Source organism: Myotis nattereri (assembly GCF_964212035.1).
Source record: "Myotis nattereri genome assembly, chromosome: 2".
NCBI lineage: Eukaryota > Metazoa > Chordata > Mammalia > Chiroptera > Vespertilionidae > Myotis > Myotis nattereri.
In genome coordinates, this window is record NC_138076.1 from 40,182,507 (window position 1) to 40,208,065 (window position 25,559).

The following is a 25,559-nucleotide window of genomic DNA, read 5'->3' on the forward strand; positions in this document are numbered from 1 at the left end:
CACCCTCAGGCTGTCCAGTTCCTGCCCTTGGTCAGGGCGTGCAGTGGAGGACACCCCACTCCTGCCGACTGTCCCTACAGCCTGTGCCTGGGACGCGTGGGGGTCCGTCACCTCAGCCCCCTCCGAGCAGCCGACGCCCCGACAGGCCTAAGCACGGGGCCTCTCGGGCAGTCCTCCCGGCAGGAACAAAGGGCTTCTCACTGCAGAGCAGCACCCAGACCTTCTGAAGAAAGATGAGCAGTCGGGCAATTTTTTTAGGGGAGTGAGGTGGCATGTAGTATAGCCTAGAACAAAGTTTTATTTAGGTAGGTCTAATAAAAAATACCCCAAAGTAATGCACGTTAAAAACTTTATTGTAAGTATCATACATGTCCAAATTTACATCAATTTGATACATTTCTGCTCATTTTGCAGAACACAATTGTGCAATTTCCTTAAACCTTGAGCCACCTGTGTTAGGTCTCTTCAGCCTCGCCCCCTCCGGCCTCCCACCATCTCCACGGCGATGACATACCCCTCAGGTGACTGCCTGGAGCCCAGGTCCCAGTCTGCCCTGGGCCAGGAGCGCCTGCCCTATTGGCCCAGCCTGCCCACCGTTCTGTTTCCTCTCTGACCCACTCCCCCCTAACCTGGGTGGATAACTGTGGAGACTCTAAGCAAAGTTCACTCCAGGTAAGTGTCATGGAGTATTCCAGAACCTAGAGTCAATAACTGACTATCAGGAGGTGGGGAGAAGGAGTTGGGAAAAATTCCCTGGACAGGAAAGGGCTGGGCCAGGGTAGGAGTTAGTTCTCCGTGTCTCCCTCATCACCTAGGCCTGGCCAATACTGCGGGCAGCAGACAGGTACCCCTAGGAAGTGTGGCCAATGAATAGCCACTAGGGCTTGAAAACAAATTTGAGGGGAAAAAAACAGCAATGAAAAAAGTCCCTAAGGGATAACCTGACATGTCCTTTCTGAATAGCATTCCCCTTTCTCCTTTTACAGCATTTATGATGAGATATAACGTAGGATGATACCTTACAAGAAAAAGGATAATATTACAATAGCAGTAATTTCCCATCTGGAGTGCTATTCAACTGCTTGCAGACAGCTGCAATTTTAATGCATTTTAAACACATTAGGAATGAGTGATGATGCTCCAAACTAAGGAAAACACCCAATAAAAAAGTAAAGACAGAAAATACATGCTAATTTAATGGCAAACTTACTTTAGAGTACTGAAACTGATTTTCCATACCCGAACAGTAACGACCTTGAATTAGGGAGGGAGCAGCGGGACCCGCCCTTCGCCGGAGAAGATCCTCAGAACATCACTGGACGCAGGAGCCTCTGGCTGACGCGGGAGCAGGGATGGTGCCCGCTGTGGTCAGCGGCTCGGCCAGTCCCAGTGTTGTCTGCGGGGATGGTCAGTGCTGCAGCAGGAAGTTGGTGGCCACATTAAGGTCATTATTCGAAGCTCTCAGGGCTTCCAAAGCATCGCCTCTGGAAAATCCCATCTCCATGAGCCGGGCCACCTGAACAGAAACAAGACCAGAGATCGGGTGAGGCTGACGGCACTGTCCCTGGTCCACCAGCCCCAAGTGCTCTTCACGTGAAGGACTGGCTGACCCCCACACCCAGGAAAAAAAAACAACCCAAAAAACGAATTTTCGTTTCAGTGTGAAATCTGAGGTTCAACAAATCCTCACAGGCACATTTTAAAGTGCTTAGTACATAGAGCCGATAGATATGCATTCGCCCATGGAGTCCTCCTTTTAGAGATGAGGGATGGCGCACCCACGGGCCCAGCGACCTGCCAGCATGAGCAGAGGGCGGCTGGGCCCGGGGCTGGAGAGCAGGTCTGTGGAAGCAGCCACAGTTCACCACACTCCTCAGTGTCAGATCTGACTCGGGAGGAATGACGGCTCAGCTGCACGTCCTTACGCAGGTGAACAACTGTTTAGCTGGAGGCTTATTCCCGATGCTGGCGGACACCGACCATGAAAATGCCTTCCCGTTCTCGGGGTCACCCTGTGGAGCACGTCCTGTGCATGCCCACACGGTGCCAGCATTTCACATTAGTCACAGGTTTCGCTGCGTCTGGCCGGGCTCCGCAGGTGGCAGCAGCCCTGTGCGCGGAGGCGGTAGGTAAAGCCACAGGGGTAGGGAGGACAAGGCTTGCATTTTTTAAACCACAAATCCTGAATCTGTGAAAAAAGGGGTTTCCTGTTCTTTGACCTACAGGCAGTCTCCAATGTCAAAACTGGCAGAGATAATAAAGTTTATTCGTAATGGAGTTTCCCATTTAAAAATGTATGATAAAAATGTCTGTGATGCTGGAGAGCCACGAACATCTACTTTTTTGTACTTATATGAACATATACCACATCTGCAATAATATGTAGTCGAAATGATACTCCTACGAATGCTGAGATTTTCAATGTGCTCATTAGAGAGGCTTCTGTGGCCGAGTGATTAGTCACCACTGCGGTCCTCTTTCCTGTAGAAAACTGGGTGCTGGGCGCTGCCCGGGGGAAAGGAACTCCGACCCTGCTCTTTCCCTCCTTCCCTGCTGAGGGGAGTCGGTGTGTGTGGGAGCATGGGGTGGGCTGGGTGATGGGGGAGAGAGCAGGGTGTGGGAGGCCTGAGTGATGGGAGGAGAGGGAGAAGGTGCCAAGTGCAGGGTGCAGTGGGCAGCTGGCAGGGGGAGGATGGGAGAGGGGGAGGGAGTAGGGGTGAAGTGGGTGCACTTCCTCAGGAGCCTTGGGAGGGCACACAGGGGATGTGAGTTCCTCCTCAGTGGGAGTCTGGCCAGTGTTTTTCAAAATGAGACTGTGAGCCCTTGTGAGTGGGTCATGAACAGCTAGTCGGTTAAGACTAGGGCAGTGATGGTGAACCTTTTGAGCTCGGCGTGTCAACATTTTGAAAAACCCTAACTTAACTCTGGTGCCGTGTCACATATAGAAATTTTTTGATATTTGATATTTTTTTTGATAACCATAGTAAAAGACTTGTATTTTTGATATTTATTTTATACTAGGGGCCCAGTACACGAAATTCGTGCACTGGGTGTGTGTGTGTGTGTGGGGGGGGGAGTGTCCCTCACCCCAGCCTGCCCCCTCTCACATACTGGGAGCCCTCAGGAGCTGACCCCCATCACCCTCCAATTGCAGGATCGGCCCCTTGCCCAGGCCTGATGCCTCTGACAGAGGCGTCAGGCCTGGGCAGGGGACCCTCATTTCCCCCCATCACTGGTTCTGCCCCCAGCCCAGGCCTGATGTCTCTGTCCCAGGCATCAGGCCTGGGCAGGGGATCCCCAGGCCCCTCCGATTGCTGGCTCTGCCCCTTGCCCAGGCCTGATGCCTCGGCCAGAGGCGTAGACCCCCATCACCCTCCGATCACCTGATTGGCCCCTTGCCCAGGCCTGACGCCTCCGCCAGAGGTGTCAGGCCTGGACAGGGAACCCCCATCTCCCCCCGATCACTGGCTCTGGCCCCCGCCCAGGCCTGAGGCCTCTGGCCCAGGAATCATGCCTGGGCAGGGGACCCCCATTTCCCTCTGATCGCTTGCTCCACCCCCCGCCCAAGCCTGACGCCTCTGACCCAGGCTTCAGGCCTGGGCAAGGGGACCATCATATCCCCCCAATCCCCGGCTCAGCCCCCCGCCCAGGCCTGATGCCAAGGCCAGAGGAGTTGACCTTCATCACCCTCCGATCACCCATCACCGGATCGGCCCCTTGACCAGGCCTGAGGCCTCCGGCAGAGGTGTCAGGCCTGGTCAGGGGATCCCCAGCTCCCCGCGGTTGCAGGCTCCGCCCCTGCCCAGGCCTAACGCCTCTGGCCTAGGCATCCAGCCTGGGCAGTGGGGACCCGCAGTGGCAGCGGCCCCGCGATCGTGGGCTTCGCTTTAGGCCCTGGCAAGGGACCCCTAGCTCCTGGGACTGCCTGCTTCGACCGTGCCCAGCTCCCATCGCTGGCTCCACCCCTACTTCCTGCTATCACTGGCCAGGGCGGCAAAGGCACCTGATTCTCTGATCATGGCTGGGGGGCAGGGCAAAGGCGGCCCCATGGCCGCCTTTGCCCTGGCCCCCAGCTCTTAGCTCCCCCCTGGGTTTCCGATCACTGTCAGTGGCAGGGGGCTTCTTCCTGCTGTCCCTTTCGCCTCCCTGCATTGTGCCTACAGATGCAAATTAACCGCCATCTTGTTGGCAGTTAACTGCTAATCTTAGTTGGCAGTTAATTTGCATATAGCCCTGATTAGCCAATGAAAAGGGTAGCATCATACGCCAATTACCATTTTTCTCTTTTATTAGTGTAGATATTTAAATGCCATTTAACAAAGAAAAATCAACCAAAAAAATGAGTTCCCGTGTCACCTCTGACACGCGTGTCACAGGTTCGCTATCACTGGACTAGGGTTAAAGGCTGCACGCAGTGAGGGGCTTCCATAGCTTCACTTCAGCCCCTTATTCACACAGGTGAGCAGCGTGTGCGGGTCCCACGGGGGGTGTGGTCAGAAGCCTTGGACAGCTGTCTTCTAAAGGAGCGGTTGGCCTGCAGGCATGTCCAGCTCAGCTGCCCAGGGCGATGGACAGTGCGGACGGAACAGAATGGCCGGGATCTTCGAGTTTCATTTCCACTCCAGGAAAGAAGCGCCTTCCCAGAGGGTCAGGCACACTCTTCCCTCATTGGCCAGATGTGAGTTCCTCAACGGGGCTGCACCTGCCGCTCACTAGTGTCACTCATGGGGACAGCAACAGTATTGCCCTTTGGAGGAACAGAAAGCATCCCTATTCCCTTTTCTGCGTGAAGCACTTTGAGAGTCTGAGGGCTGCCCGCCTCCTCCCCTGAACCCCCTGGCGTCGCTAGGCCAGCACCCCACTCCCGGGGTGTCCCAGGCACGCGGCACCGTCTCCCACAGTCACTGGGGGTGTTTCCTGCTGGAAGGCTCTTCCCTGCGCCCCTGGCCTGGTTGCCTCCTCCTCATCCACAGGATCTCGGGGTGCTTGGCCCTTTTCCATGTCTCCAGACGGGGAGGAACCCAAGTAGAAGTCTCGTGGCCCCACTGACCTGTCCTCTCTCATGACTGTGACTGTCCCCTGTATTTACAGGGTCGACTGCCTCTCCCCACACTGTGCTCCAGGCCTGCTGAGAAGAGCCCTGGCTGTGTTTGTCCACCTGTGCCTCAGTGTCCAGCACCCTCCAGCCCAGCCTCCCCGTACATGCTGCCCGTTTCTGCCGCCTCAGAACACAGCGCCCAACCCGAGTACAGGACCCAGCATGACCTGACGGGGCCAAGGGCAGCTAGACAGACTGCTGTCTTCCTGTGACCACAGCCCTTGCTTCAGTAGCATGCGTACATATGTATAGTTGAGTGTACTCATGCCCTTTTGTATGTAGCTACATCATACTGTGGTGGCCAGTTAAGGTGGGGCCTGCTAAAAACCCTCTGGTATTTTCACATAAAATGCTCTCAAGTCAGGCCTCTCACACCCCACCTGTGAGTTTATACTTGATCTTCTGGGTTCAGGAGCATACAACGCTGTTAAATTTCCTCTGATCAATGAGGAGCCAACTCAAGCTACCTCCAGTTTAAATTCTGTGCCTACCATGTGAGTCTGCCCCTCCAGCTGGAGCTTCCCCAGATTGGATTAGCAAATCTCTGCCATTGCACTCAAGTGATCGCTGATGAAAATGCCAAGCAGGTCAGTCAAAGACAGGCCCAGAGCTCACCAGAGACCTCCCTTTCCAGTCAAGGGGCCAATCAACATCTTGTTAGAGATTTTTCATGTTTCACACCCATTTCGTATGCTTACCCAGTGCGCAGGTCACCGACTTATCTCTTAGGGTGAGGAGATACTGTCAAATGTCTTGGTGACATCCTGTGTCAACAGGATCAGTTTGGTGCCTTCAGATCACAAGGCTCTGCTCTCTTTAACGCTCACAGGCTATCTGCTTGATAATCTACTTGAGACTTCTGCCAGACATGAAACATCCCTTTTGTCAGTCAATTCCCAGAATCCACACTTTCCCCTTTCCTTGGGGCATTTCAAATGGAGCGTTACCTTGCTTTCTCCACCCCGATCAGGACTTGTGCTGAACACATGTCACCGGGGAGAAACCACCTCACTGGTCCAAGTACTCGGACTAGTTATTTCCGCTCCTGGACAGAAATAACCCTGCGTGATGCTTGTTCTGGTTCCTCCAGTTAAGAACTGCCCTTAGTGGAGTTGATGAGCCCGGTGAGGAGGTGGGCAGCTCCACCTGGCCTCCCTCTGTTACCCACAGATGCCACCGACCAGCGTGGCAAACACTACATTCTCACCTCTTTGCCGTCTTAGAGGGACAGGCTGCCTCTTTGGCACCTTGCCAGCAGGACCAAATCTACTTTTTTGGTAAATCACGATTTAAAATCATTTAAAATCGGCAGCTAATCCAGATGTGGATGACTGGCCGGCCCCACGTCCCCCAAGGCAGGGCAGCGGCAGGCCTCGGGTCTGGGCGTGTCCCAGGTCGGGGAGTGATGTGCGGGTGGGGAGAAAAGCTTTCTCTACGTGTGAGGTTTCTCCGGAGCTCCCCCTCCCTCTCACACAAACAACCACATGTGCAGGTCGCTGGCTCTTCCCAGGTCTCGCAGACACTTTCTTAGAGTCTGTGCAGTTAGAAGCCCGAAGCCTGGCTGCTGGTTCGAAGCTGGCGATCTGGCCCCATTAGCCACAGCTGGCCTCGGGGCCTGCCGAGCCTTTTAGGGCTGAGAAGACAAGCGCGATTAGAAAATTGTATTGCTGGTACTTGGACCAGATGAAGAAACTTACGAAGTAGAAACCGCGTTAGCACAGTGTTTCTTTTCAAACACTGAGTAATGACACTAAGAAAGGGTGTCTGTGAGTTTCCCCTGGTGTCCAATGCTGTGAACATCATGGAAAAATGAAACTGCACGTATGGGCTGGGGTGTGTGGATACCCATTAGCCAGAGCAGAGGAGAAGTAAAGAATGAGTAGTGTTTTCCGACTGCCCCAGCCCACAAGGCAGGGCACCACCCTCCGAGGTGGTTCAGTGGTTCACGGGGCAGATGACAAGGACGGGGCATAACCCACAGCACCGAGAGCAGCTCTCCTGGCCGGATGATAACAATTACTGCTCGCACCTTACTGTTATCTGCGCTGAGAGGCCCTTCCTGCCCAAGCCAAGTGCAATTCATTACCGTCTCTGAAATGCTTACACGAGTTTCTGTGCTCAAACAGCAAAAGAGGAAAATCAAGACCCTGTACAGGTCAGGCAGGCAAAATACAGACAAGATTCCAGGAGCTTACAATTCCTTAAAATAAAAACACAGGGTAGACTGGCAGCAGGTTGGATCTGACCCGAGGGCAAGAGGCTCATCCCGGCCACCGCGGTTGGAAGGTGGAGATGCGGTCGATCAGGGGCGGGGCTCCAGGTGGCCTCATGTTCACAGTGTGACCCCAGCTAGGGGACCAACACCTCAGCTCCCAGCTTCCTCACGTGTGTGAGAGGCCTAGAACAGTGGCTGGCGTAGCAGGTGCTCAGGGAGCAGGACCTCTTCCGATAATTATTATCCTACTGGACAGCGATGGGGCCGCGATGGGGCCGCGACGGGGCCGCGTGAAGAGCCTGCCCTCCCAGCCTCTCAGGCCTCAGTTCAGAGACTGACAAAACCACCTTTGGGTTTTGTTTTCGGCATTCACTTTAACTGCTTCCACTTCACTAGTTTTATATCCTTTGTTAGTCAAAGAACTGACGTGTCTTTTACAAAGGATCAAACACAGGCTGTTCTTGGAGAGGGCGTGGCTGGCGTGGATGGCTGGGAGGAGGCTCAGAACAGAAAGCCGCCCCTTCTGGGCTTGGGTCACTGCCATGGAGGGAGCGCCCACGCTCCCCCAGGTGACAAGGACCTGCGTAGACATGGCTGCACCGCCAAGGGCGCCACATGAGCACCCACAGCCTCGGCTAATGCAGCCACGCTTAAATACAAATGCAAGTGAATTCTGCAACCTATTTCTAGGGCTAATAGCACACAAGAATTGGCCTAAGAACCGAATGTGACGGGAACGAACGACGTCAGAGGATAGGAACAATCTCTGTAAAGGGTGAGCGTAACACCCTAAACAAAAAGCCCAGATTATGTTAGTGACTCTTAGGAACACCTTACTTTACATCGGTATAAAGTCTAGGAAATATTCCATTTGAATGATCATATAAATAATGGTATTTATAGATATCCAGTTTACCACCCTCCCCATCCAAAGCATATGTATTATTAAATATGTTAATTCACACTGAAAACCTAATCTGTTTTCTCTGCAGGCGGTTTCCTGTCATTTTAGTTCATCTGTTGTCATGAGAACCATCTGCTACCGACCTCATCAGATCTAACGTCCAAGGGAAGAGAGAGTTTCAGTGTAAAATCTCTTGGCATTATTTGACCAGAAGATAAAAATACGTCCTGATGGGTTTAAATAAAGTTGCGGAAGTACAGGAACGTCATTGATTCAATGACTACTCACAGACTGTCTCCACTGCTCTAAGTCCTGCCCTAAGGAACCACAGTCGGCTGGGTTTTGTGACTTGTGGGTTATTTTCCCTGGCAGACGTGAGCTCCGTGAGGGCTGGTACCACGTGTGCCTGGTTTCCCACCCAACAGAGCGTGGCACAGAGAAGGTGCTTGGGCATCGGTCAGAGACGGTGTGTAAGTTCAGCGATGTAAGTTCTTTAAGGAACTGACAGTTGTTGACCAATAAACACCTTGGGGACAAAATGAGAAAGCTAGTAAAACTCTGAGGTCTCTGGAGAAGATGCTAAGATAGAGACACTGTCTGACTTAAGGAAGTTAAGAGCAAGGCAAGCACACATCTCCATCAGCCCTGACAGGCAGGGTTTGCAGAGGTCTTGTATGCTAAGCTGGCAGCTGTTTTTTCCTTTCTATCATGCAAGGGCCTGACTCAAGTGCCCAGGCGTCCACCCCAGTGATGGCTATCTGGAATAATCGCATTGCCGGCCACACGACTAGATAAAGAGCCAGCTGAGTTTCCCCAACCGAAGCCCCTTTGTCTTAGACTCAGATCTTGGCTGATTTCAATAATTGACAATTTGGGCCATGTGTTTTCTTCCCCCACGCTTTAAATTCCCACTCTTATGTTTTAAATTCACCAATAAAGAGGGAGACTGTAAGACCCAGACCCCCACCCTTGACCTCCATAAAAATGAACCCCAGGCCCAAGCTCGAGCCCTTCTCTCCTCCAACCCCACCCCCACCTCTCCCTCTCTTGCTCTCTTTGTGGGCCCAGGTGTGCTGTGTAATCCCAGGTCTTGAAAGTAATAAACTTCTATTTTTTCAAAGTTTCCTAATGATTATTGCCGAGCCGAGACCAGCACAGAACAAGTCTGTTTAGAAAACTTTAAAAATACCCCATAGGAATTTTCTGAAAAGCATTTCCGTCCACATTCCTACTGTTTCAAACACAGCAAGTACCTTCCTCCTTTGCTGATGTATCCAGAAAATCTGTCTAAAACATTCTCCCCACAGAACAGCAGAATAGAGTTCACCCTGGTTTCTGGTCTAAAAACCTAAACCACCCTTTTCTCTAATTGCTTTAGAAACCAGGTGTAGTTGGGTTAATAGCCAAAACGTGTTAATGCTTTTCCTGTCTTCCACATTCACTTACTCCCCCGAATGTACCCTCTCCAATGCCTGCTTGCTCTCCCTGAGCACGTGAGTTCCTGGAGGCAAGGATCCCAGGGAATCGGACTGAAGGGATAGTGAAGGACAGCTGGGTACAGAGATTCCAGCTCCGCCTTATCACTGGGATGGAGACAGCTGTGGCGGTCCCTCCTCATGACCTGCAGGTCTATTCGCTGCCTCCCTGAGGCCCCCGTGCCACAGCCCCTAGGCGGCCAGCCTGAGGCAGAGACATCGGCCCTTGGACAGAAGTTGCACCACGGAGAGCACTGCCGCTGCCTCTGACAGTGCTCCAAAGATACTATGCTTTTCAAAGAGGTCACGCTGAGTGAGAAAAGAAACCTATAGAGATGGAGATAAGTCTGTATTAGTTTTCATTCTATTTTTTTTTTTTAATAAAAAAGAGAACATCCTCTGTGATTCGGACATGTGTTCCCTACTCTCTCAAGATAATCCGCACTTTGGCACTCTACTTGCACATCAACTGCCCTTTGAGACAAGTGCAAGAGGAGCCATTCCAGTGAGATTTACAGCGATTCCTCTTAGTGATACTCCTCGGCCTGTTTTGTTCAAACAAGACTGTGGTTTTAACTTCCCTTTAGCTAAGGGTGTCAAAAACAAGTGTATTTTTTTTTTGGTTCTTCCTTCCCAAATTTTGACTCTTGCAACTAAGTGATGCCCACCTGGAAGGTGGCCCAATCCACCCCCACACTGGGTGGCCATCGGGGACACATGAGCTCACCCTTCCCTCCCCTTTGGTTAACTGTTATGTGTTACCCATCAGGGCTCACCTCCTCTCCTACCCACTGCTGACGCAAGCTCACTGTCAGATCTCTGCGGGTCAGAGCGCTCTTCCCCATCACCTGACCGCTCTCCTCCTCAGACTGCTGTGCCCCCGCGATTGCATCAGCCGAGCCAACTGTTTCTGGTTATGGCCCTGCCCGGCCACAGCTGCCCTTTCCCTCTGCACTCTCCGGCCTGGCTCAGGGTTTGGTACTGAGAAGGCCTGGCTGCAGGCAGATGAGTGCCTTTGCTTACATCTTTCACAGTGCCCAGCAGAACAAAGCACCCCCAAAAGTTGGTTGCCACCCAATGTTCCCTTCTAAAACATTTAAACGTTGGTATTTTCTTAGAAAACACTTCTAGTCTACAAGCATTAGAGATGGAGAGGCCTGACATGGTACTGCTCTGTGGCCACCCCTTCTCTACCAGCTGCCGGGCACCGTCTCTGCGTCGGGCTCTGGGCTGGGTGGGGCAGGAGAAAGGGTGTCAGGCCTCATGGAGCTCACTGTTTATCGGGGAAAACACACAATGTGCCAGACACCAGACCAGAACCCAGCGGACTGCAGTTAGAAGTACTCAGAGCAGGAGCATAGCAGACCTCACACACACAGGTCAGCAAGGAGGCTGCTTTACAAGGTCTCCTGGAGTTTATGGGTTCTTCAGAGGCCGTGGGAAGGGAACCTTGCTGAGGGTTAGATTCCCTTACACTAAATATGTTCTGCTGCTCATCAGCTACGATGTGAAGTGTCTTGTGTGCTCTGCAGTTATTCTCTCTCACTTGGGCCAATGGATACCACAGAGGACACTACTGGTGTCCACACGACGGGTCTCCTGTATTATAAACCTACTCAGAGGTAACAAGTCTCCTCTGGGCAAGAGTCTCGTAAGCACCCGCACTATAACCTGGGCAGGGATGGGAAAGTTACATACGTGGTTATGCTTAGAATATGTCCCTTCCTCTATGTCTAGTTCATCCCCCAGGGAAACTTGGTGATGTAATTCCCTGTTTAAAACCCTGCCAGGCCTATGGCATAAAGCAGAAGTCACACACCACCTAGGGCCTCAGGGGAGCCTGTCCTGCCCCCTCCCCAGGCGGTTCCTCTGTCCCCCTCGTCACCCTCCATTACACCCTCACCCACCTGTGCTGCCCCAAATTGGATGCACTTTTCAGCACGCCACATCTTTACATATGCCTCTGCCCCCAGCCCTCCAGCACGGGAGCACTTCCATGCAGTCGACGAGCACTGTCCCCTTGCCTGGCTCCCTGCACTGGGCTCTGTACCACCCAAAGGCTATTTATCTCTGTATTTCAGAAACCTAGCCCAGTGGTTAGCCCGTGACAAGCAGATAGCAGATAATTGTTGGCTAATCAAAAGGCAGGGCAGATGTGAATGGAAGAGAGGAAGTCAACATTTGTAACAGCCCATGTACCTTCCTTTCGTGAAGTCTCAGCTTTGGTTTAATCTTGTTTAACTTCCTTGTTCAGTTTTACCTCTGTGTCCCATTAAGCATAAACTAAAAGGTCACTTTCTAAGCTTGGGGAGGAGTTGAGAGAGATCAACTTGGTAAGTTTCCCCCCCCCCCACTTTGATTAAAAAATAAAAAGTAAAGCCCGTATGACAAAATTTCATTATTTGTTAATTTTGAGTATGGGTATATAAAATTCCCTCATTGAAAAGAAAAAAGACAACAAGAGGGGAAAATAGAATAAATAAACATATGTGTATACACACATATATATATACACATAAATATTTATTTTCAAGATAATAGAAATATGACATTTTATTAAACATTTTTTATTGCATGGCACTTGAGTTTGGCATATTCTTAAAAGGGGCTGGAATAGCATCTACAAGGGGTGCTGAGCAGGCAAAGGGGCTGGGGTCTGCTGAAAAACAGTAGGACTGGACAGTGAAGAACTAAAAATCCAGAAACTGAACAACAGCAAAAGTACAAAAATGACAAAAAATTTTTGTGGCTATTACTAGATTTAATAAGGGATGCACATTCTTTCTTAGAATATTTTTTTGTTTGTTTTCAAAACATATCTTGAAATTCCTGAAGTGCTCATTTACATCAGAAAAAAATCATTTATATTTTTCTTGGTTTAGAAAATTACCAAATTTCTTAATGTAGTAAAATTATGTTATATTAAATACAGAATATGTAATACATTTAATTAAAAAATTAAGTATAAAAATGTTTTGCTAATTCGAGCTATCTTAATGTTACCAACAAATATTATTTTAGATAATGTCTAGCCTAACAAACAATTTAGAAAGTCAAATGATAAGGAAGCATATGTTAAAAACAAGCTTTCATGTAGTTACAGCTTTTCACAGCAGAGCAAGGAAGAAGTAAATGCTGTTTTAAACGGATATTCACAACATGTTAACCTCACTGTTATCATTCTGGGGGGATCAAGGAAAATGATTCATTAAAGACCCTTAAAGACTTCAATTTCACAGCCTTGTGTTATCACCTTTTGACACTTTTTTTTTACAAAGTGACAAAACTAAGAACTATCTCACCTTTAAATGACTCGTTAATGGCTGCTCTGTGAAGAATGGGATTTGAGGTTCATGAAGCAAACAGTACTAGAGCAGACCTCTATTTCCTTTTACCTGAATTTGAGAGCATCAGCTTACTTTCTGTTGTTTTTTTAAAGTTTTTATTGATTTTTAGAGAAAGAGGGAAAGGGAGAGAGAGAAACATCCATCAGCTGCCTCCTGCACATCCCGCAACCTGGGCATGTGCAATCGAACCTGCACTCTTTTGGTGCATGGGACGAAGCTCAACCAACTAAGCCACATCAGCCAGGGCTTAGCTTTCTTTTCAATATCACCATAAATATCTTACAAATGCTGTGTTATTGGGTTTTATTTTCTTAATGTGTGGATCACCTCAACTCCCATGCTTCACAGAGCAGCCGTTAACGTTAACGATATGAGGCATTTAAAGGTGAGATAGTGACAAAAAAAAAAAGTGTCAAAAAGTGATAACAAACTGTGTGGAATTGAAGTCTTTAACGTTCTTTAATGAATCATTTTCCTTGATCCCCCCAGAATGACAACACTGAGGTTAACATGTGAATATCCGTTTAAAACAGCATTTACTTCTTCCTTGCTCTGCTGTGAAAAGCTGTAACTACATGAAAGCTTGTTTTTAACATATGTGGATATCATCTTTCCAGAAACTGTCTAATGGCGGTGAAATAGGACGATGAATTAATCCACCTCTCAATCTTAGAGAGTTGCTACAGGTATCAGTCTGAACGGAGAAGCTGCCAGGGCAAGGGAAGGCTGGAGCAATTCATCAGGCACAGCCAACTGGTTTCTTTCAGAAGCATTTGTCGTGGCCTCGTCCAGGGTGGCAGTGGGAGCCCTGCCCAGGGGCCCCTTCTGGGCTCCAGAGAAAGTCCGGACACAGCTTTGCCACCGAGACTGGGTGACTTGGGTCTGACTGGTGTTTTACTTTGGGGCAGGGATGGAGGAGACGTTGCCCTGGGGGTGTGACCAGTTATGAAATGCTGACCTCGATTTGCTTTCATAAGAAAGCATCGTATGCAGAAGGAAATGTGAAAGTATTATTATTGTAATACTGAAAACTTAAATTTTTATAGATTTTTAAAAACTCTAATTTGAAATAATTTCAAACTCACAGAAATTTTTCCATGATAGGAGCGAAAACCTCTGATGACTTTTCATCCGGACTTAGCCACTGCTATTTGCCACAGGTGCCCTCTCTGTCTACACACACACATGGTCACAGTTTTCTGAGCCCTTTGAGACTAAGTTGCACACATCATGTCCCTCGACCCCTTAGTACCTGAGTGTGTATTTCACTTTCTAAGAACAAGGATATTATTTTTCCTGACCACAGTAGTATAGATACCAAATCCTAGAAACTCAACACTAATAGACAACTATTAACTAATCCACAGTCCAATTTCATGAGCCGACCCCCGATTTTCCAGCACAGAGTCCATTCCAGGATGGATCACGTATGCATTTAGTTCCCATGCCTCCCTGGTCTCCTTCAACATGGGCAGTTTGTGACGTCAGCATTGCGGAAGAACTCAGGCCGGTATTAATGGAACGTCTCTTAGACGGGGGTTGTCTGCTTTTCCTTTATGAGCAAGGTGATGTAGTTTTGTAACACACGACGGATGTGTCCTTTCCAGGCTATGCCCACAATGCTCTTTGTTCCATTACTGGTAATGTTAATTCTGATAAGGTGGTTAAGCTAGGGTCCAATTTCTCCACTGTATAGTTACTATTTTCTTTTGTAAATAATGAGTAACGTGTGGGGAGAGATTTGAGATGATATAAATAGCCTGTTCTTCATATACTGAGGGTTCTTCCCTGAATAGAGTTTAATTCTGATTATTCCACACTGTGATTTTCCTATACCATTATTTTTTCTATTTATTACTTTACGTTTTACTGAAAGGAAAAGCATTTCCCTAGCCTTTGTAGGTAGGTATGTGTGTGTGTGTGTGTATATATATATATATATATGTATATATATATGTATATGTGTATATATCTATATATATGTAGTTATCTTGTTAATATCACTATGAACTCATAGATTTTCCCCATCTCCCCCATGAATGGATTCTATTACATGCTGTCCTTATTTAATTTGGTGCTCAAATCTGATGTCTCAGGTTTGGCCAGGGGACCCCCTCAAGCTGGCTCCAGTGTCGCCGTGGCATGCCCCTCCATTACAGAGCACCCCCTTTATTCTTTGCATAAGGTGGTCCAGGTCATCTTGCACTGCCTTTCCCTGCACCTGGGACCCACCATTTCTCTAAAGAGGCTGGGCCCCATTTGTGAGCAAAAGTATTTAGAAACCAGATCTGGGCAGTGAGTGTGCTCAGTGTTCCTGGGATGCCACTGCTTCCGATTCCTTTCAGTTGACAGAGCTAAGATACATGCACATACACACATGCTTATTAAATCATACGTTTATGCTGATAACTCTAATTCCAATCCAACCCCCCAGAGTTCTTCCTTGTCTTCCCCCTGTACTATAGTTTTATTTTCCTTCTTCAAGAGTAAGATCAAGCTATTTCCTCATTTGCTCAAATATACAACATAATTTCAGAATTGCTGTACATGTACCACTATGAAAAATAAACCTACAAAGACTTTAAGATTTCTTTGCAGTTCTTTTTTTCTTTTCTATTTATTATTATTATTTTAAAAAATCCTCACCCAAAGCTATTTTTCCATTGATTTTTTTTTTTAGAGTGTGTGTGTGTGGGTGGGGGGGAGGGGAGGTGGGGAGAGAGAGAGAGAGAGAGAGAGAGAGAGAGAGAGAGAGAGAGAGACATCAATGTGAGAGAGAGACATCGATTAATTGCCTCCCTCACACACCCTGACCAGGGCTGAGGACTGAATCTATAACGCAGGCATGTGCCCTTGACAGGGAACTGAACCTGTGACTCTTTGGTCCACAAGCTGACGCTCCAACCACTGAGCCACACCAAAAAGGGCAATTCTCTTTTTCTTTAGACAGAAGGCATACTATGTTCAAAAGTTACTGAAATTAATTCCCCCCTCCCCTATGATTATGTTATTCATTTAAAATACAGTTGTATCATTCATTTCTGTTTCTTTTTAGTTTTACTGTTGTCCCAATCAATTTGCTCTTTGAATAGGTAATACATTCACCTGACTCCAAAACCACACAAAAGGGGTACTCAGAAAAGCACCACTCCCTCCCCATCCATCTGCCTTCTTCGCTCCCTCCCTCCCCTTGCAGGGAACCAACTTCAACAGTTTCTTGTATATATGAAGTATTACAGATCTTAAGATAAATGATCACAATGTATTTGTTTTTAAATCATGCCTTCCTCAAACTCATAAGACCCACAGTAGCCAATAAAAGCCCAAAGTATCTATCACTGCTACAGGTGGCATGTTAACTGCTATCAAAAAATCTCTGTATTTATATGCTGGATTTCTTTCAAGCTTAGTTCACTTAAACTGCTTGAAGTCTGAAGCATTGGTAAGTCCCAGGTGTTACTGATTACCTGTTCCTCAGAAACTTCTAGAGGAGGGGATGCTTGTTGTTCAGCCCGCCGACCTTCCTGATAGTTTATATTTCGTCGCTGACGTAAAGGAGGGAAAAGTCGATTCCAATTGATCATTCCTCCCTAAAAAGAGATCAATACACAATGGTCAGACACAGAGGGGCAGAACTGTCATAATGCTTGGGAGAGCTTTCTCTTGCAATGCTGTCACATAAATAGACTGAGAAATAAAATGTCACACTGATCTGCTGTCTGCAAGCAATCTACATCCTAAAGTATCGCACCATCCTTCAATCAATAGGGTAAAATCAATAGAATGCAGGAACACAGAGAGAAAAGAAGGTAATGAGTCCTGCCAAAGTTAGTTGTGCATTTGGCTCCAGAAGGCAGAGACGTTCCCAACTTCAGCCCCACTGCGTCCCACCTCCACTGACTCTGAGGAGCTCAGGGGCTTTCTGGGTGTGATGGAAAAGAAGGCATGGAGAGCAGGTGAATTCACTGCAGGCAACCAGAAACGGCTTCCTTCAGCAGCTCTTTAAAATGCTCCTCTTCCTCTTATTCAAGTAAAGTATGTGCATGCTCAGTGGAGGGAGACTGCAGGTGGAGATAAAACCCAGGTTGAGGGACAGGCTAGGGAATGTGAAGGCAGCCCTCACACAGGGACAAGAGGCTCAGATGCAGGATCAGAGCTGTCCTCCTGAGTGGCTCCATGGATAATTTAAGATGGATGGCAATGTCACTTCTTGCTTATTCTACGTTATCAATGAAAAGGAAACCACCATGTGAAGGAAAGCATTATATGATGCTTAAAAAAAAGCACCCACATTTTTAGCTAAATGCCAATATTTTAATGTACTGAATTAAATATCTATTTCTAGATTTAGGAAAAATTATAGACTGAGACAACCTGAAATTTTACAACAAGAATAAGTAAAATAAAAAATATTTCCACTGTGTTGCTGGCTGCAAAATGAAGCAATGGAGGCCCGAGGTGCTAGAAACAAGCTCTGGGAAGCGGCAGCAGCAGGCAAGCAAGCTACCAAGGACAGGGGTGTAAGAGTGAGCACCTCCTGCCAACCCAGAACCTCTTGGGTTGTACCACCTATTTGGGTCTGAAAGAGTTAGTCATTTTGAGCTACCTACTTACAGGCACAACCCTCAAACGGCAGCACCCTCAGTGAATGAGAGGACAAGAAAAACTAACCAAAGGCCGACCTTCCGCAGCGAGAGAGCAGGAATCGTGGCCTGCCTGAGACTTTAGAAATGAGGAATCTGGGGCACCAGTTGCACTACACATGCTCTAAGAACCCATAAAACTGGTCCTGGGATGGAGACGAATATAAGTAAGGAGCCAAGTAGAAGCAAATATAAGATTACTCTGGAGAGAGACCCTCCTACCCCAGGACGACATGTGCTTAGCAGATGTAACTCCAATGGGGAAAGATTCAGAATCCAAACCCATCACAAGCAAGAGTAGTGTGTACAATAAGTAAGAGGGTTAGATCCCCAAGAACCTAAATTTAGAACAATCTTAAAACAACTATGAAATCAGAAGTTTAAAAGTGACTAAGATACAGAGGAAGACTTAAAAAATTCATTATAAATTTTTTTTGAAAGAAAATAAGGAAATTAAAAATAAATATATTATACAAAAAATTTCTGGAGAAATACTTGCAGAATTAAATTCAAATATATTAGTGATCACAAAAATATACATGGCCAAACTCACCAACTCAAAGACTGAGATTCTGTTTTGAAATCTCTCCTATCCTATCCCCATTCCCAACAACAGACAAATTAAAATATAAAGACACAGGCAAGTTGGTGTAAAGACATGGATAAAGGAATATCAGGAAGGTACTAACCAAAGCAAGCTGATGTTGCTATATTCATGCCAAATAAGTAAGACCTCATGGACAAAAAAAGGCATTTTTTAGGGATAAAATCAATAGAATACATTGATTTTTTAAAATTTAAAATACAACAGCATCAAAATATACAAAGCAAAAATTAAGAGAACTACAAGAGAATAAAAAAATCCAGACATATTTTTAATTTTTAGCATATCTTGATAGATCAAGCAGACAAAATAATAATATAGATAATAAAGAATAAGTATTTTCTGAATAGATGTATATAGCCTGCACTCAATATTTAGAGACTATACAGTCTTTCCCATTATATGAAAAATATTTATAAAAAGTGACTGTGTAGCGAGGTGGTGTGGCTCAATGGTTGAATGTTGACCTCTGAACCAGGAGGTCAAGGTTCAATTCCCAGTCAGGGCATATGCTGGTTTACGGGCTCAATTTCCAGTGTGGGGAATGCAGGAGACGGCCTATCAATGATTCTCCCTCATCATTGATGTTTTTTATCTCTCTCTCCCTCTCCCTTCCTCTCTGAAATCAATAAAAAAATAAATAAAATATCAGACCATATTGTCTGACCATAATGCAATTAAATTAGTCACTATCAAAATTATAACATACAAAATAAAAATTCACACCAATGGAAATAAAAAATGGAAAAAATCATAATGGAAATTAAAAAATATTTAAAAGTTAATAAAATTGAGATTATTAAGTATTAAAGCTTGTGGGATATAATTAAATAGTTGATATAATTTTAAAATATTGAGCTTAAATAGAGAAAATGAAGACTGCAAATTAAAGTACATTCAATTTAAGAAGTTAGAAAAAGTAAAAATCCAAATAAATTAGAAAGAATAAAGTAGAATGTTGAGAGCAAATGTTAATAAAGTGGAAAACAAAGACAATAGAGAGAATCAATAAAACCAAATACTTGTTTAAAAAGTAAAATGAAATGGATAAATCTGGAAAGCCTGGTGAAAAGACAAAGGAGCACAGATAATACTAGGAATAATACAAAGGTTGTAATGCAGATTTTTAAAAAGTCGTAAGAATACATTATTCATACCAATAACTTTGATAAAACAGAATTTTTCTAGACTAATATGACTTATGAAAACTTACTCAAGAAGAAACAGAAATTGGTAACCATTTTTGAAAACTGTTCCAGAGCATCTGCTAAAACTGAACAAGTGTGTCTGCCTCAGCAATTCCACTTCTGGACAACAGACCTGCAAACACATGCTCACCAAAGACCTGGACTGGATGCTGCACTAGATGCATAATAAAAGAGTAAAACCACTCAAATGTTCATTAAGTAGACTGAATAAATTAAAGTATAGTCACATAATATAATACTGTACAGCAGTTAAAATGAACAAACTACAATAATACACAACAATAGGGATGAATCTCTTAAATATAATGTTGGATAAAATAAATAAAACACAAAGGACACATTTATATGATTACTTTTCCATAATGCTTACTTTTCTGTATGTTATACTTCAATAAAAAGTTATAAAGAGAAATAGAAAACCTGAGTAGACTTCTAGCCATTAATGTAATTAAAATAGTATTTAAAAATCTACCCAACAAAAATCTACAGGTGAAACTTATGAAACCTTTAATGAGTTGATATCTTATACAAATTGTCCTAGAAAAGAGAAAAAGATGGAAAACTGTCCACCTAATTTTTTGAGGCTAATATAATGTTTGTTTGTTTTTTATCCCAAAACCAGACAAGGCCATTATGAGAAAGAAAAATTATACAACAATCTGTTTTTCATTTATGAATAAATGCAATAACCCTAAATAAGATGTTAGTAAATTCTAACAATGTTAAAAAATAATCTTATCTGGTATGATGTACTATATTAGGATTTATCTCAGGAATCTTAGAAAATATAGTAATGTAATTCACACATTAACAGATTAAAGAAGAAAAATCAATTTGATAAAACTTAGCACACATTCAAGAAGAGACAAGAATCCCTATTACCACCTTTTGCATTCAACATATGACATAGCATAATAAGGCCTAAACCAACCAACATGAAAGAAAATGCAGAAGGAGGGAAAGGGAGAAAACAAAACTCATTATTCACACATGGTAACTGTCCACCTACAAGTTGAGAGGTAGTAAGAGAATCCTATATAATAAAAGGGTACTATGCAAATTGCCCCTAACAGCAGAACAATTGGGAATGACTGTTCACTCTGACACACACTGACCACCAGGGGGCAGACACTCAATGCAGGAGCTGCCCCTTGGTGATCAGTGCGCTCCCACAGGGGGAGCTCTGCTCAGCCACAAGCCAGGCTGATGGCTGCCAGCACAGCGGTGGTGGCGGGAGCCTCTCCCGCCTCCTCAGCAGCGCTAAGGATGTCTGACTGCAGCTTAGGCCTGCTCCCTGCTGGCAAGTGGACATCCCCCAAGGGCTCCTGGACTGCCAGAGGGATGTCTGACTGCCAGATTAGGCCCGTTCCCCCGGGCAGTGGGCCTAAGCCAGCAGGTGGAAATCCCCCGAGGGGTCCCAGACTGCGAGAGGGCACAGGCCGGGCGGAGGGCCCCCCCCCCGCCAGTGCACAAATTTTTGTGCACCGGGCCTCTAGTACAATATAAAAAAGACTAGGGCTCGGCTATAGGGTTAAGCCTTGGACTGACCTGTTGGCAAAGTCACAAACAAGTCCTAGCTTAGAGAGGGCCGGATCCAGCCCGCGGGCCGTAGTTTGCCCACGGCTGATCTAGACCCAGCTTATTCTTTGTCTGTCATTTCTTTATCCATTTACTGTCCTCACTCAGGCTTCTGGAACCCTTGGCTGAGCTGGCTCAGCACAAAAAGTATCAATAACATTCACCTACTGTGATCATTTAGAAAATGTAAGTACAAAAAATTACTATTTACAAACAGAAATAAAAATTATTAGGTACTTAGCAATTAAATCCAAACAAGATCTCTATGGAGAAAACAGTAAACTCTTGTTGAAGGCTATCAGAAGACCTAAATGAGTGGGAAGACCCGATATGGTATTCTATCGACACACTGCCAATTCCAGCCTAGAGCAGAAGCTGCTGGTTGACTCCTAATACCTAGCTTCCCTTTTTCTTAAAAATGGAATTTTTGGGGGTGACACATTACTACTGCATTTCTCAGCTTCCCTCCACGGACTCAGTTCTGCCAATGGTTTTGGTAGGGCATGTGAGACCCAGGAGAGGCCTTAAAGCAAGGGTGCACCCTTCCTCATGCCTTTCTCCTTCCTGGAGCTCAGGCAGCCAGCCTGGGCAGAGGTGGGAGCTTCAAGCTGAGGATAAGGCAGCAGCCAGAGAAAAGGAACCTGGGGCCCAGCAACCTCATGCTGCCACCTGCCAGCCCGGGGCTGTCAATGTCCGTACAATGTCTGTGCGAGAAGCACACTTCCCCATGTTTAAGGCTTGTTATTTTGTGTTTTCTGTCATATGGAACTAACCTAGCCCCAAGTGCTATATATTCAAAATTCAAATGTGTGTGTTTTGGTAGACTAGTTGACTTGAAGTTAAGGGTCAAAACTAGACATGAATATTTTGAAGAAGTATAATAAGGGAGGATTTTTCTCTACCACTTATTGGGACATACTGTTAAACTGTAGTAATTAAGGTAGAATGGTATTAGCACATGATAGACAAACAGTGCAAAGAAACAGGAGTCAAGGAATCAGAAGTAATAACACTTGGTACATGACGGAGGAGGCATCATAAGTCATAGAACAAGGACAGACCACCTAATGAATAGTACATAGTACTAGGACAACTGGATATAGATAGGGGAAAAGATAAAGTTAGACCTTTACTTTATGCCACATACAAAAATAAGTTTATTTAAAAATAAACTCTATAGATTAAAGACTTAAGTATGGAAAGCTAAATTGTTAAAAATTGTAGAAGACATAAGAGAATATTCTTTATGTCACTAGGATAGGAAAGCCTTTCCATAACAAAAATAACAAATAAATCATAACAACTATTACAAGTAAGAACTTTTATGTGACTGAATAATAAAGTTGGAAGACAAAGTACAGATTAAGAAAAAATGTTTGCAACATATAACTGACAAAGAATAGTATCTACAACATATAAAGAACACTTAAAAATAATGAGAAAAAAATAAGTGATTTAAGAGAAAAATGGATAATGTATATGCATAGACACTTTTTAGAAGAGGAAACCCTGAATCAATAAACATAAGAAAAGATGTTGAACCTCACTAGTAGTAGGAATGTACATTAAAACAGCAATAAGTTACTTCATACCTACAGGATTGGCAAAAATAAAAAGTCTAACAATACCAAGTTATGGGGATGAAGAAAATCGGAACTTTACATACTGTTGATGATACTATACACTGGCACAAAATTTTGGACAACCACATGTCAAGATCTAGTAAAATTATGACCCAGCATTTTCATTTCCAGGTAGCTATGAGTGCCTAATGGGGCATGTCTATAAGTAGGGAAATAAACAAGTGGTTCTGTTATATGAACAGCAAGACTCTAGATGCACATGGATAAATCTCAAAAATACAATGTTGAACAAAGAAAGTTGTCCAAGAATATGTATACACAGTAACATTTATATAAATTTAAAAATACTTAGAACAATAGTGTACTTTTTCAACTACTTAATGGATATACATTAGTAATGATTTGCCCTTCCCCAGGGGATATTTGACATTTTTGGTTTTCTTGTGTGTGTGTGTGTGTGTGTGTGTGTGTGTGTGTGTGGTGGGGGAGGGTGTGTGTGTAGGGGTGGGGGACAGGATGGTGATGCTGCGGGTATCTGTGAGTAGAGCCAAGGATGCTGCTCAGCATCCTATAAAGCACAGGATAGACCTCAAAACAAAGAATGGCCTGAGCCAAAATGTCCACAGTGTCTAGGCTGAGAAACCCTGACACACACACACATGTGGTAAAATGCAAAGGTGCGTGGGCATTAGACATGACACACCTGCTACAGGACAGTGAGAAGGGGAAGGAACCTTTGAATCTGTAACATTTCATTTCTTCAAAGGCAGTGAGAGTGAAAGAATAGGCAAAACAAAAACCCCAATTTCTCTACTCCTGTGATAGTAAAAAAGTGCTGAAAAGGCACAAAGTCACAGGAGCTCTAGGATGTTTTGACACTAACCTGCTCTTTAGGGTTAAATGTGAGCCTCTACAAACAGGAAACGTTTCCTTCACTTTGTCTTCTTCAAAAGCAATAACCACATATTTAAAAGAGGAAAAAGGAAATAGCTTGCATTTTGAACAGCCGTTTTATGAAATATCTGTTAGTTGGTAAAAAAGATTTTCAAATGAAAGAAATCTTTGTGTGAAAATAAACGCCTGGTTTTCCAACAGAGCAGGAAGCATGTGTAACACGTTATCAAGCAGAAGTTACTAGAACTCCATCACTAAAGGCTTTGGCACCGGTGGGAGGATCAGGCAGTGCCTACACCGAGAAGTGTCTGCACCACGAAGCCGGGACAGAAGAGCTCTCTAGTGGCTTTCTGGGGGCTCGCAGCTCCCACAAGAGGGTAGGAGCAAGGTGCACGGTCTATCTTGCTCACATGGGGCTCCTGATCTTCCAGGGAGAAGGCAATACACGCAGAAATAGAAGTCTGTGATAAGATAGTATATAATGAAGAAGGAAGCTGTGTGGCATCAGGTAAAGAGCTAAAAAGGCTCAGTGTGGGCATCGACCAATTGCAGCCAAACCACAGGGGCAAAACTGCAAACGATGGGCACTAAGCTGAATTTTAGAGGATGAGGATGACTTCAACAATGGAGAGGAGAACCAGGCATTTTTCTCAAACTGTTAAGACAGGGGACTGAGAATGGGTCAATACCCACTTCAAAGGTCAAAGCAATGTTAAAGAGTAATGACAGAGGGACACAGTGGTAGAGGAGACAGAATGACTGGGAACAGTCTCTAGAGCCATAAGACCTGGGTTCAAATCCCAGCTCTGCCACTTACTGTGTGTCCTTAGGCCTCAGTGCTTTAAAAACTTCTCTGAGCCTTGGTTTTCTCATCTGTAAGATGGTGATAATAACTACACTCACCTCATAAGGATATTATGAAAAATAAATAAAATAAAAAAGTAAAGACTGTCAGCTGATTTCTCAACAGAAACTATGCAGGCCAGAAGGGAGTGGCAAGAAATATTCAAAGTGATGAATAGCAAGAACCTACAACCAAGATTAGTCTACCCAGCAAAGCTATCATTTAGAAGTGAAGGTCAGATAAAGAGCTTCACATGTAAGAAAAAGCTAAAGGAGTTCATCACCATCAAACCAGTATTATATGAAATGCTGAAGGGTATTCTTTAAGAAGAGGAAGAAGAAGAAAAAGGTAAAGATAAAAATTATGAACAACAAAGTGACAACAAATACATATCAATCAAGAAGTGAATCTAGCCGAAACCGGTTTGGCTCAGTGGATAGAGCGTCGGCCTGCGGACTGAAAGGTCCCAGGTTCGATTCCGGTCAAGGGCATGTACCTGGGTTGCGGGCACATCCCCGGTGGGGGATGTGCAGGAGGCGGCTGGTAGATATTTCTCTCTCATGGATGTTTCTGACTCTCTATCTCTCTCTCTTCCTCTCTGTAAAAAATCAATAAAATGTATTTTAAAAGAAAAAAAAAAAGAAGTGAATCTAAAAATCAAGTGAATAAAGAATCTGAGGAACAGAATAAACTGGTGAATACAATAGAATCAGGGGCATAGAAAGGAAGTGGACTGACAATTCTCGGGGGAAGAGGGTGTGGGTAGTATGGGAAGAGATTGGACAAAAATCTTACACCTATGGATGAGAACAGTGGGGTAGGGTAAGGGCATGGGGAGAGGGTGGGAACTGGGTGGAGGGGAACTATGGGGAGAAAAAAGAGGAAAAACTGTAATAATCTGAACAATAAAGATTTATTAAAAAAAAAGTAAAGCATTTAAAACTGAGCTTGAACACTTCTAAAAGCGTATTCTATATTAGCTATTATTATCATCTAATATTTACATTATGCCTTACAGTGTTATTTCTTATCTTCCCAACTGAACTCGAGAATCCTGGAGGGGTACAATGGGCATAAAATTTGTATGCACTGCCCAGGTGGCTGGTACAGCTCTAAGCTCAGTGCGGCCTGGGCAGATTCCCCAGCCGAGGAGCTGTTCTGTCCAA

At 45.2% G+C, this 25,559-nt stretch overlaps 1 protein-coding gene across 1 annotated transcript in view; it reads right to left on the reverse strand.

Moving 5' to 3' along the window:
• Window positions 1-333: 333 nt before the first annotated feature.
• Window positions 334-25,559, reverse strand: part of UBAC2 (UBA domain containing 2) — a 187,093-nt gene continuing 161,867 nt past the window's right edge. Inside the window, exons 8-9 of the mRNA XM_081115129.1 lie at window positions 16,507-16,629; window positions 334-1,516 (exon numbers count right to left, since the gene is read on the reverse strand). Coding sequence (XP_080971255.1) covers window positions 1,409-1,516; window positions 16,507-16,629 — 231 coding nt within the window. The 3' untranslated portion in view covers window positions 334-1,408. The remainder of the gene's footprint in view (window positions 1,517-16,506; window positions 16,630-25,559) is intronic.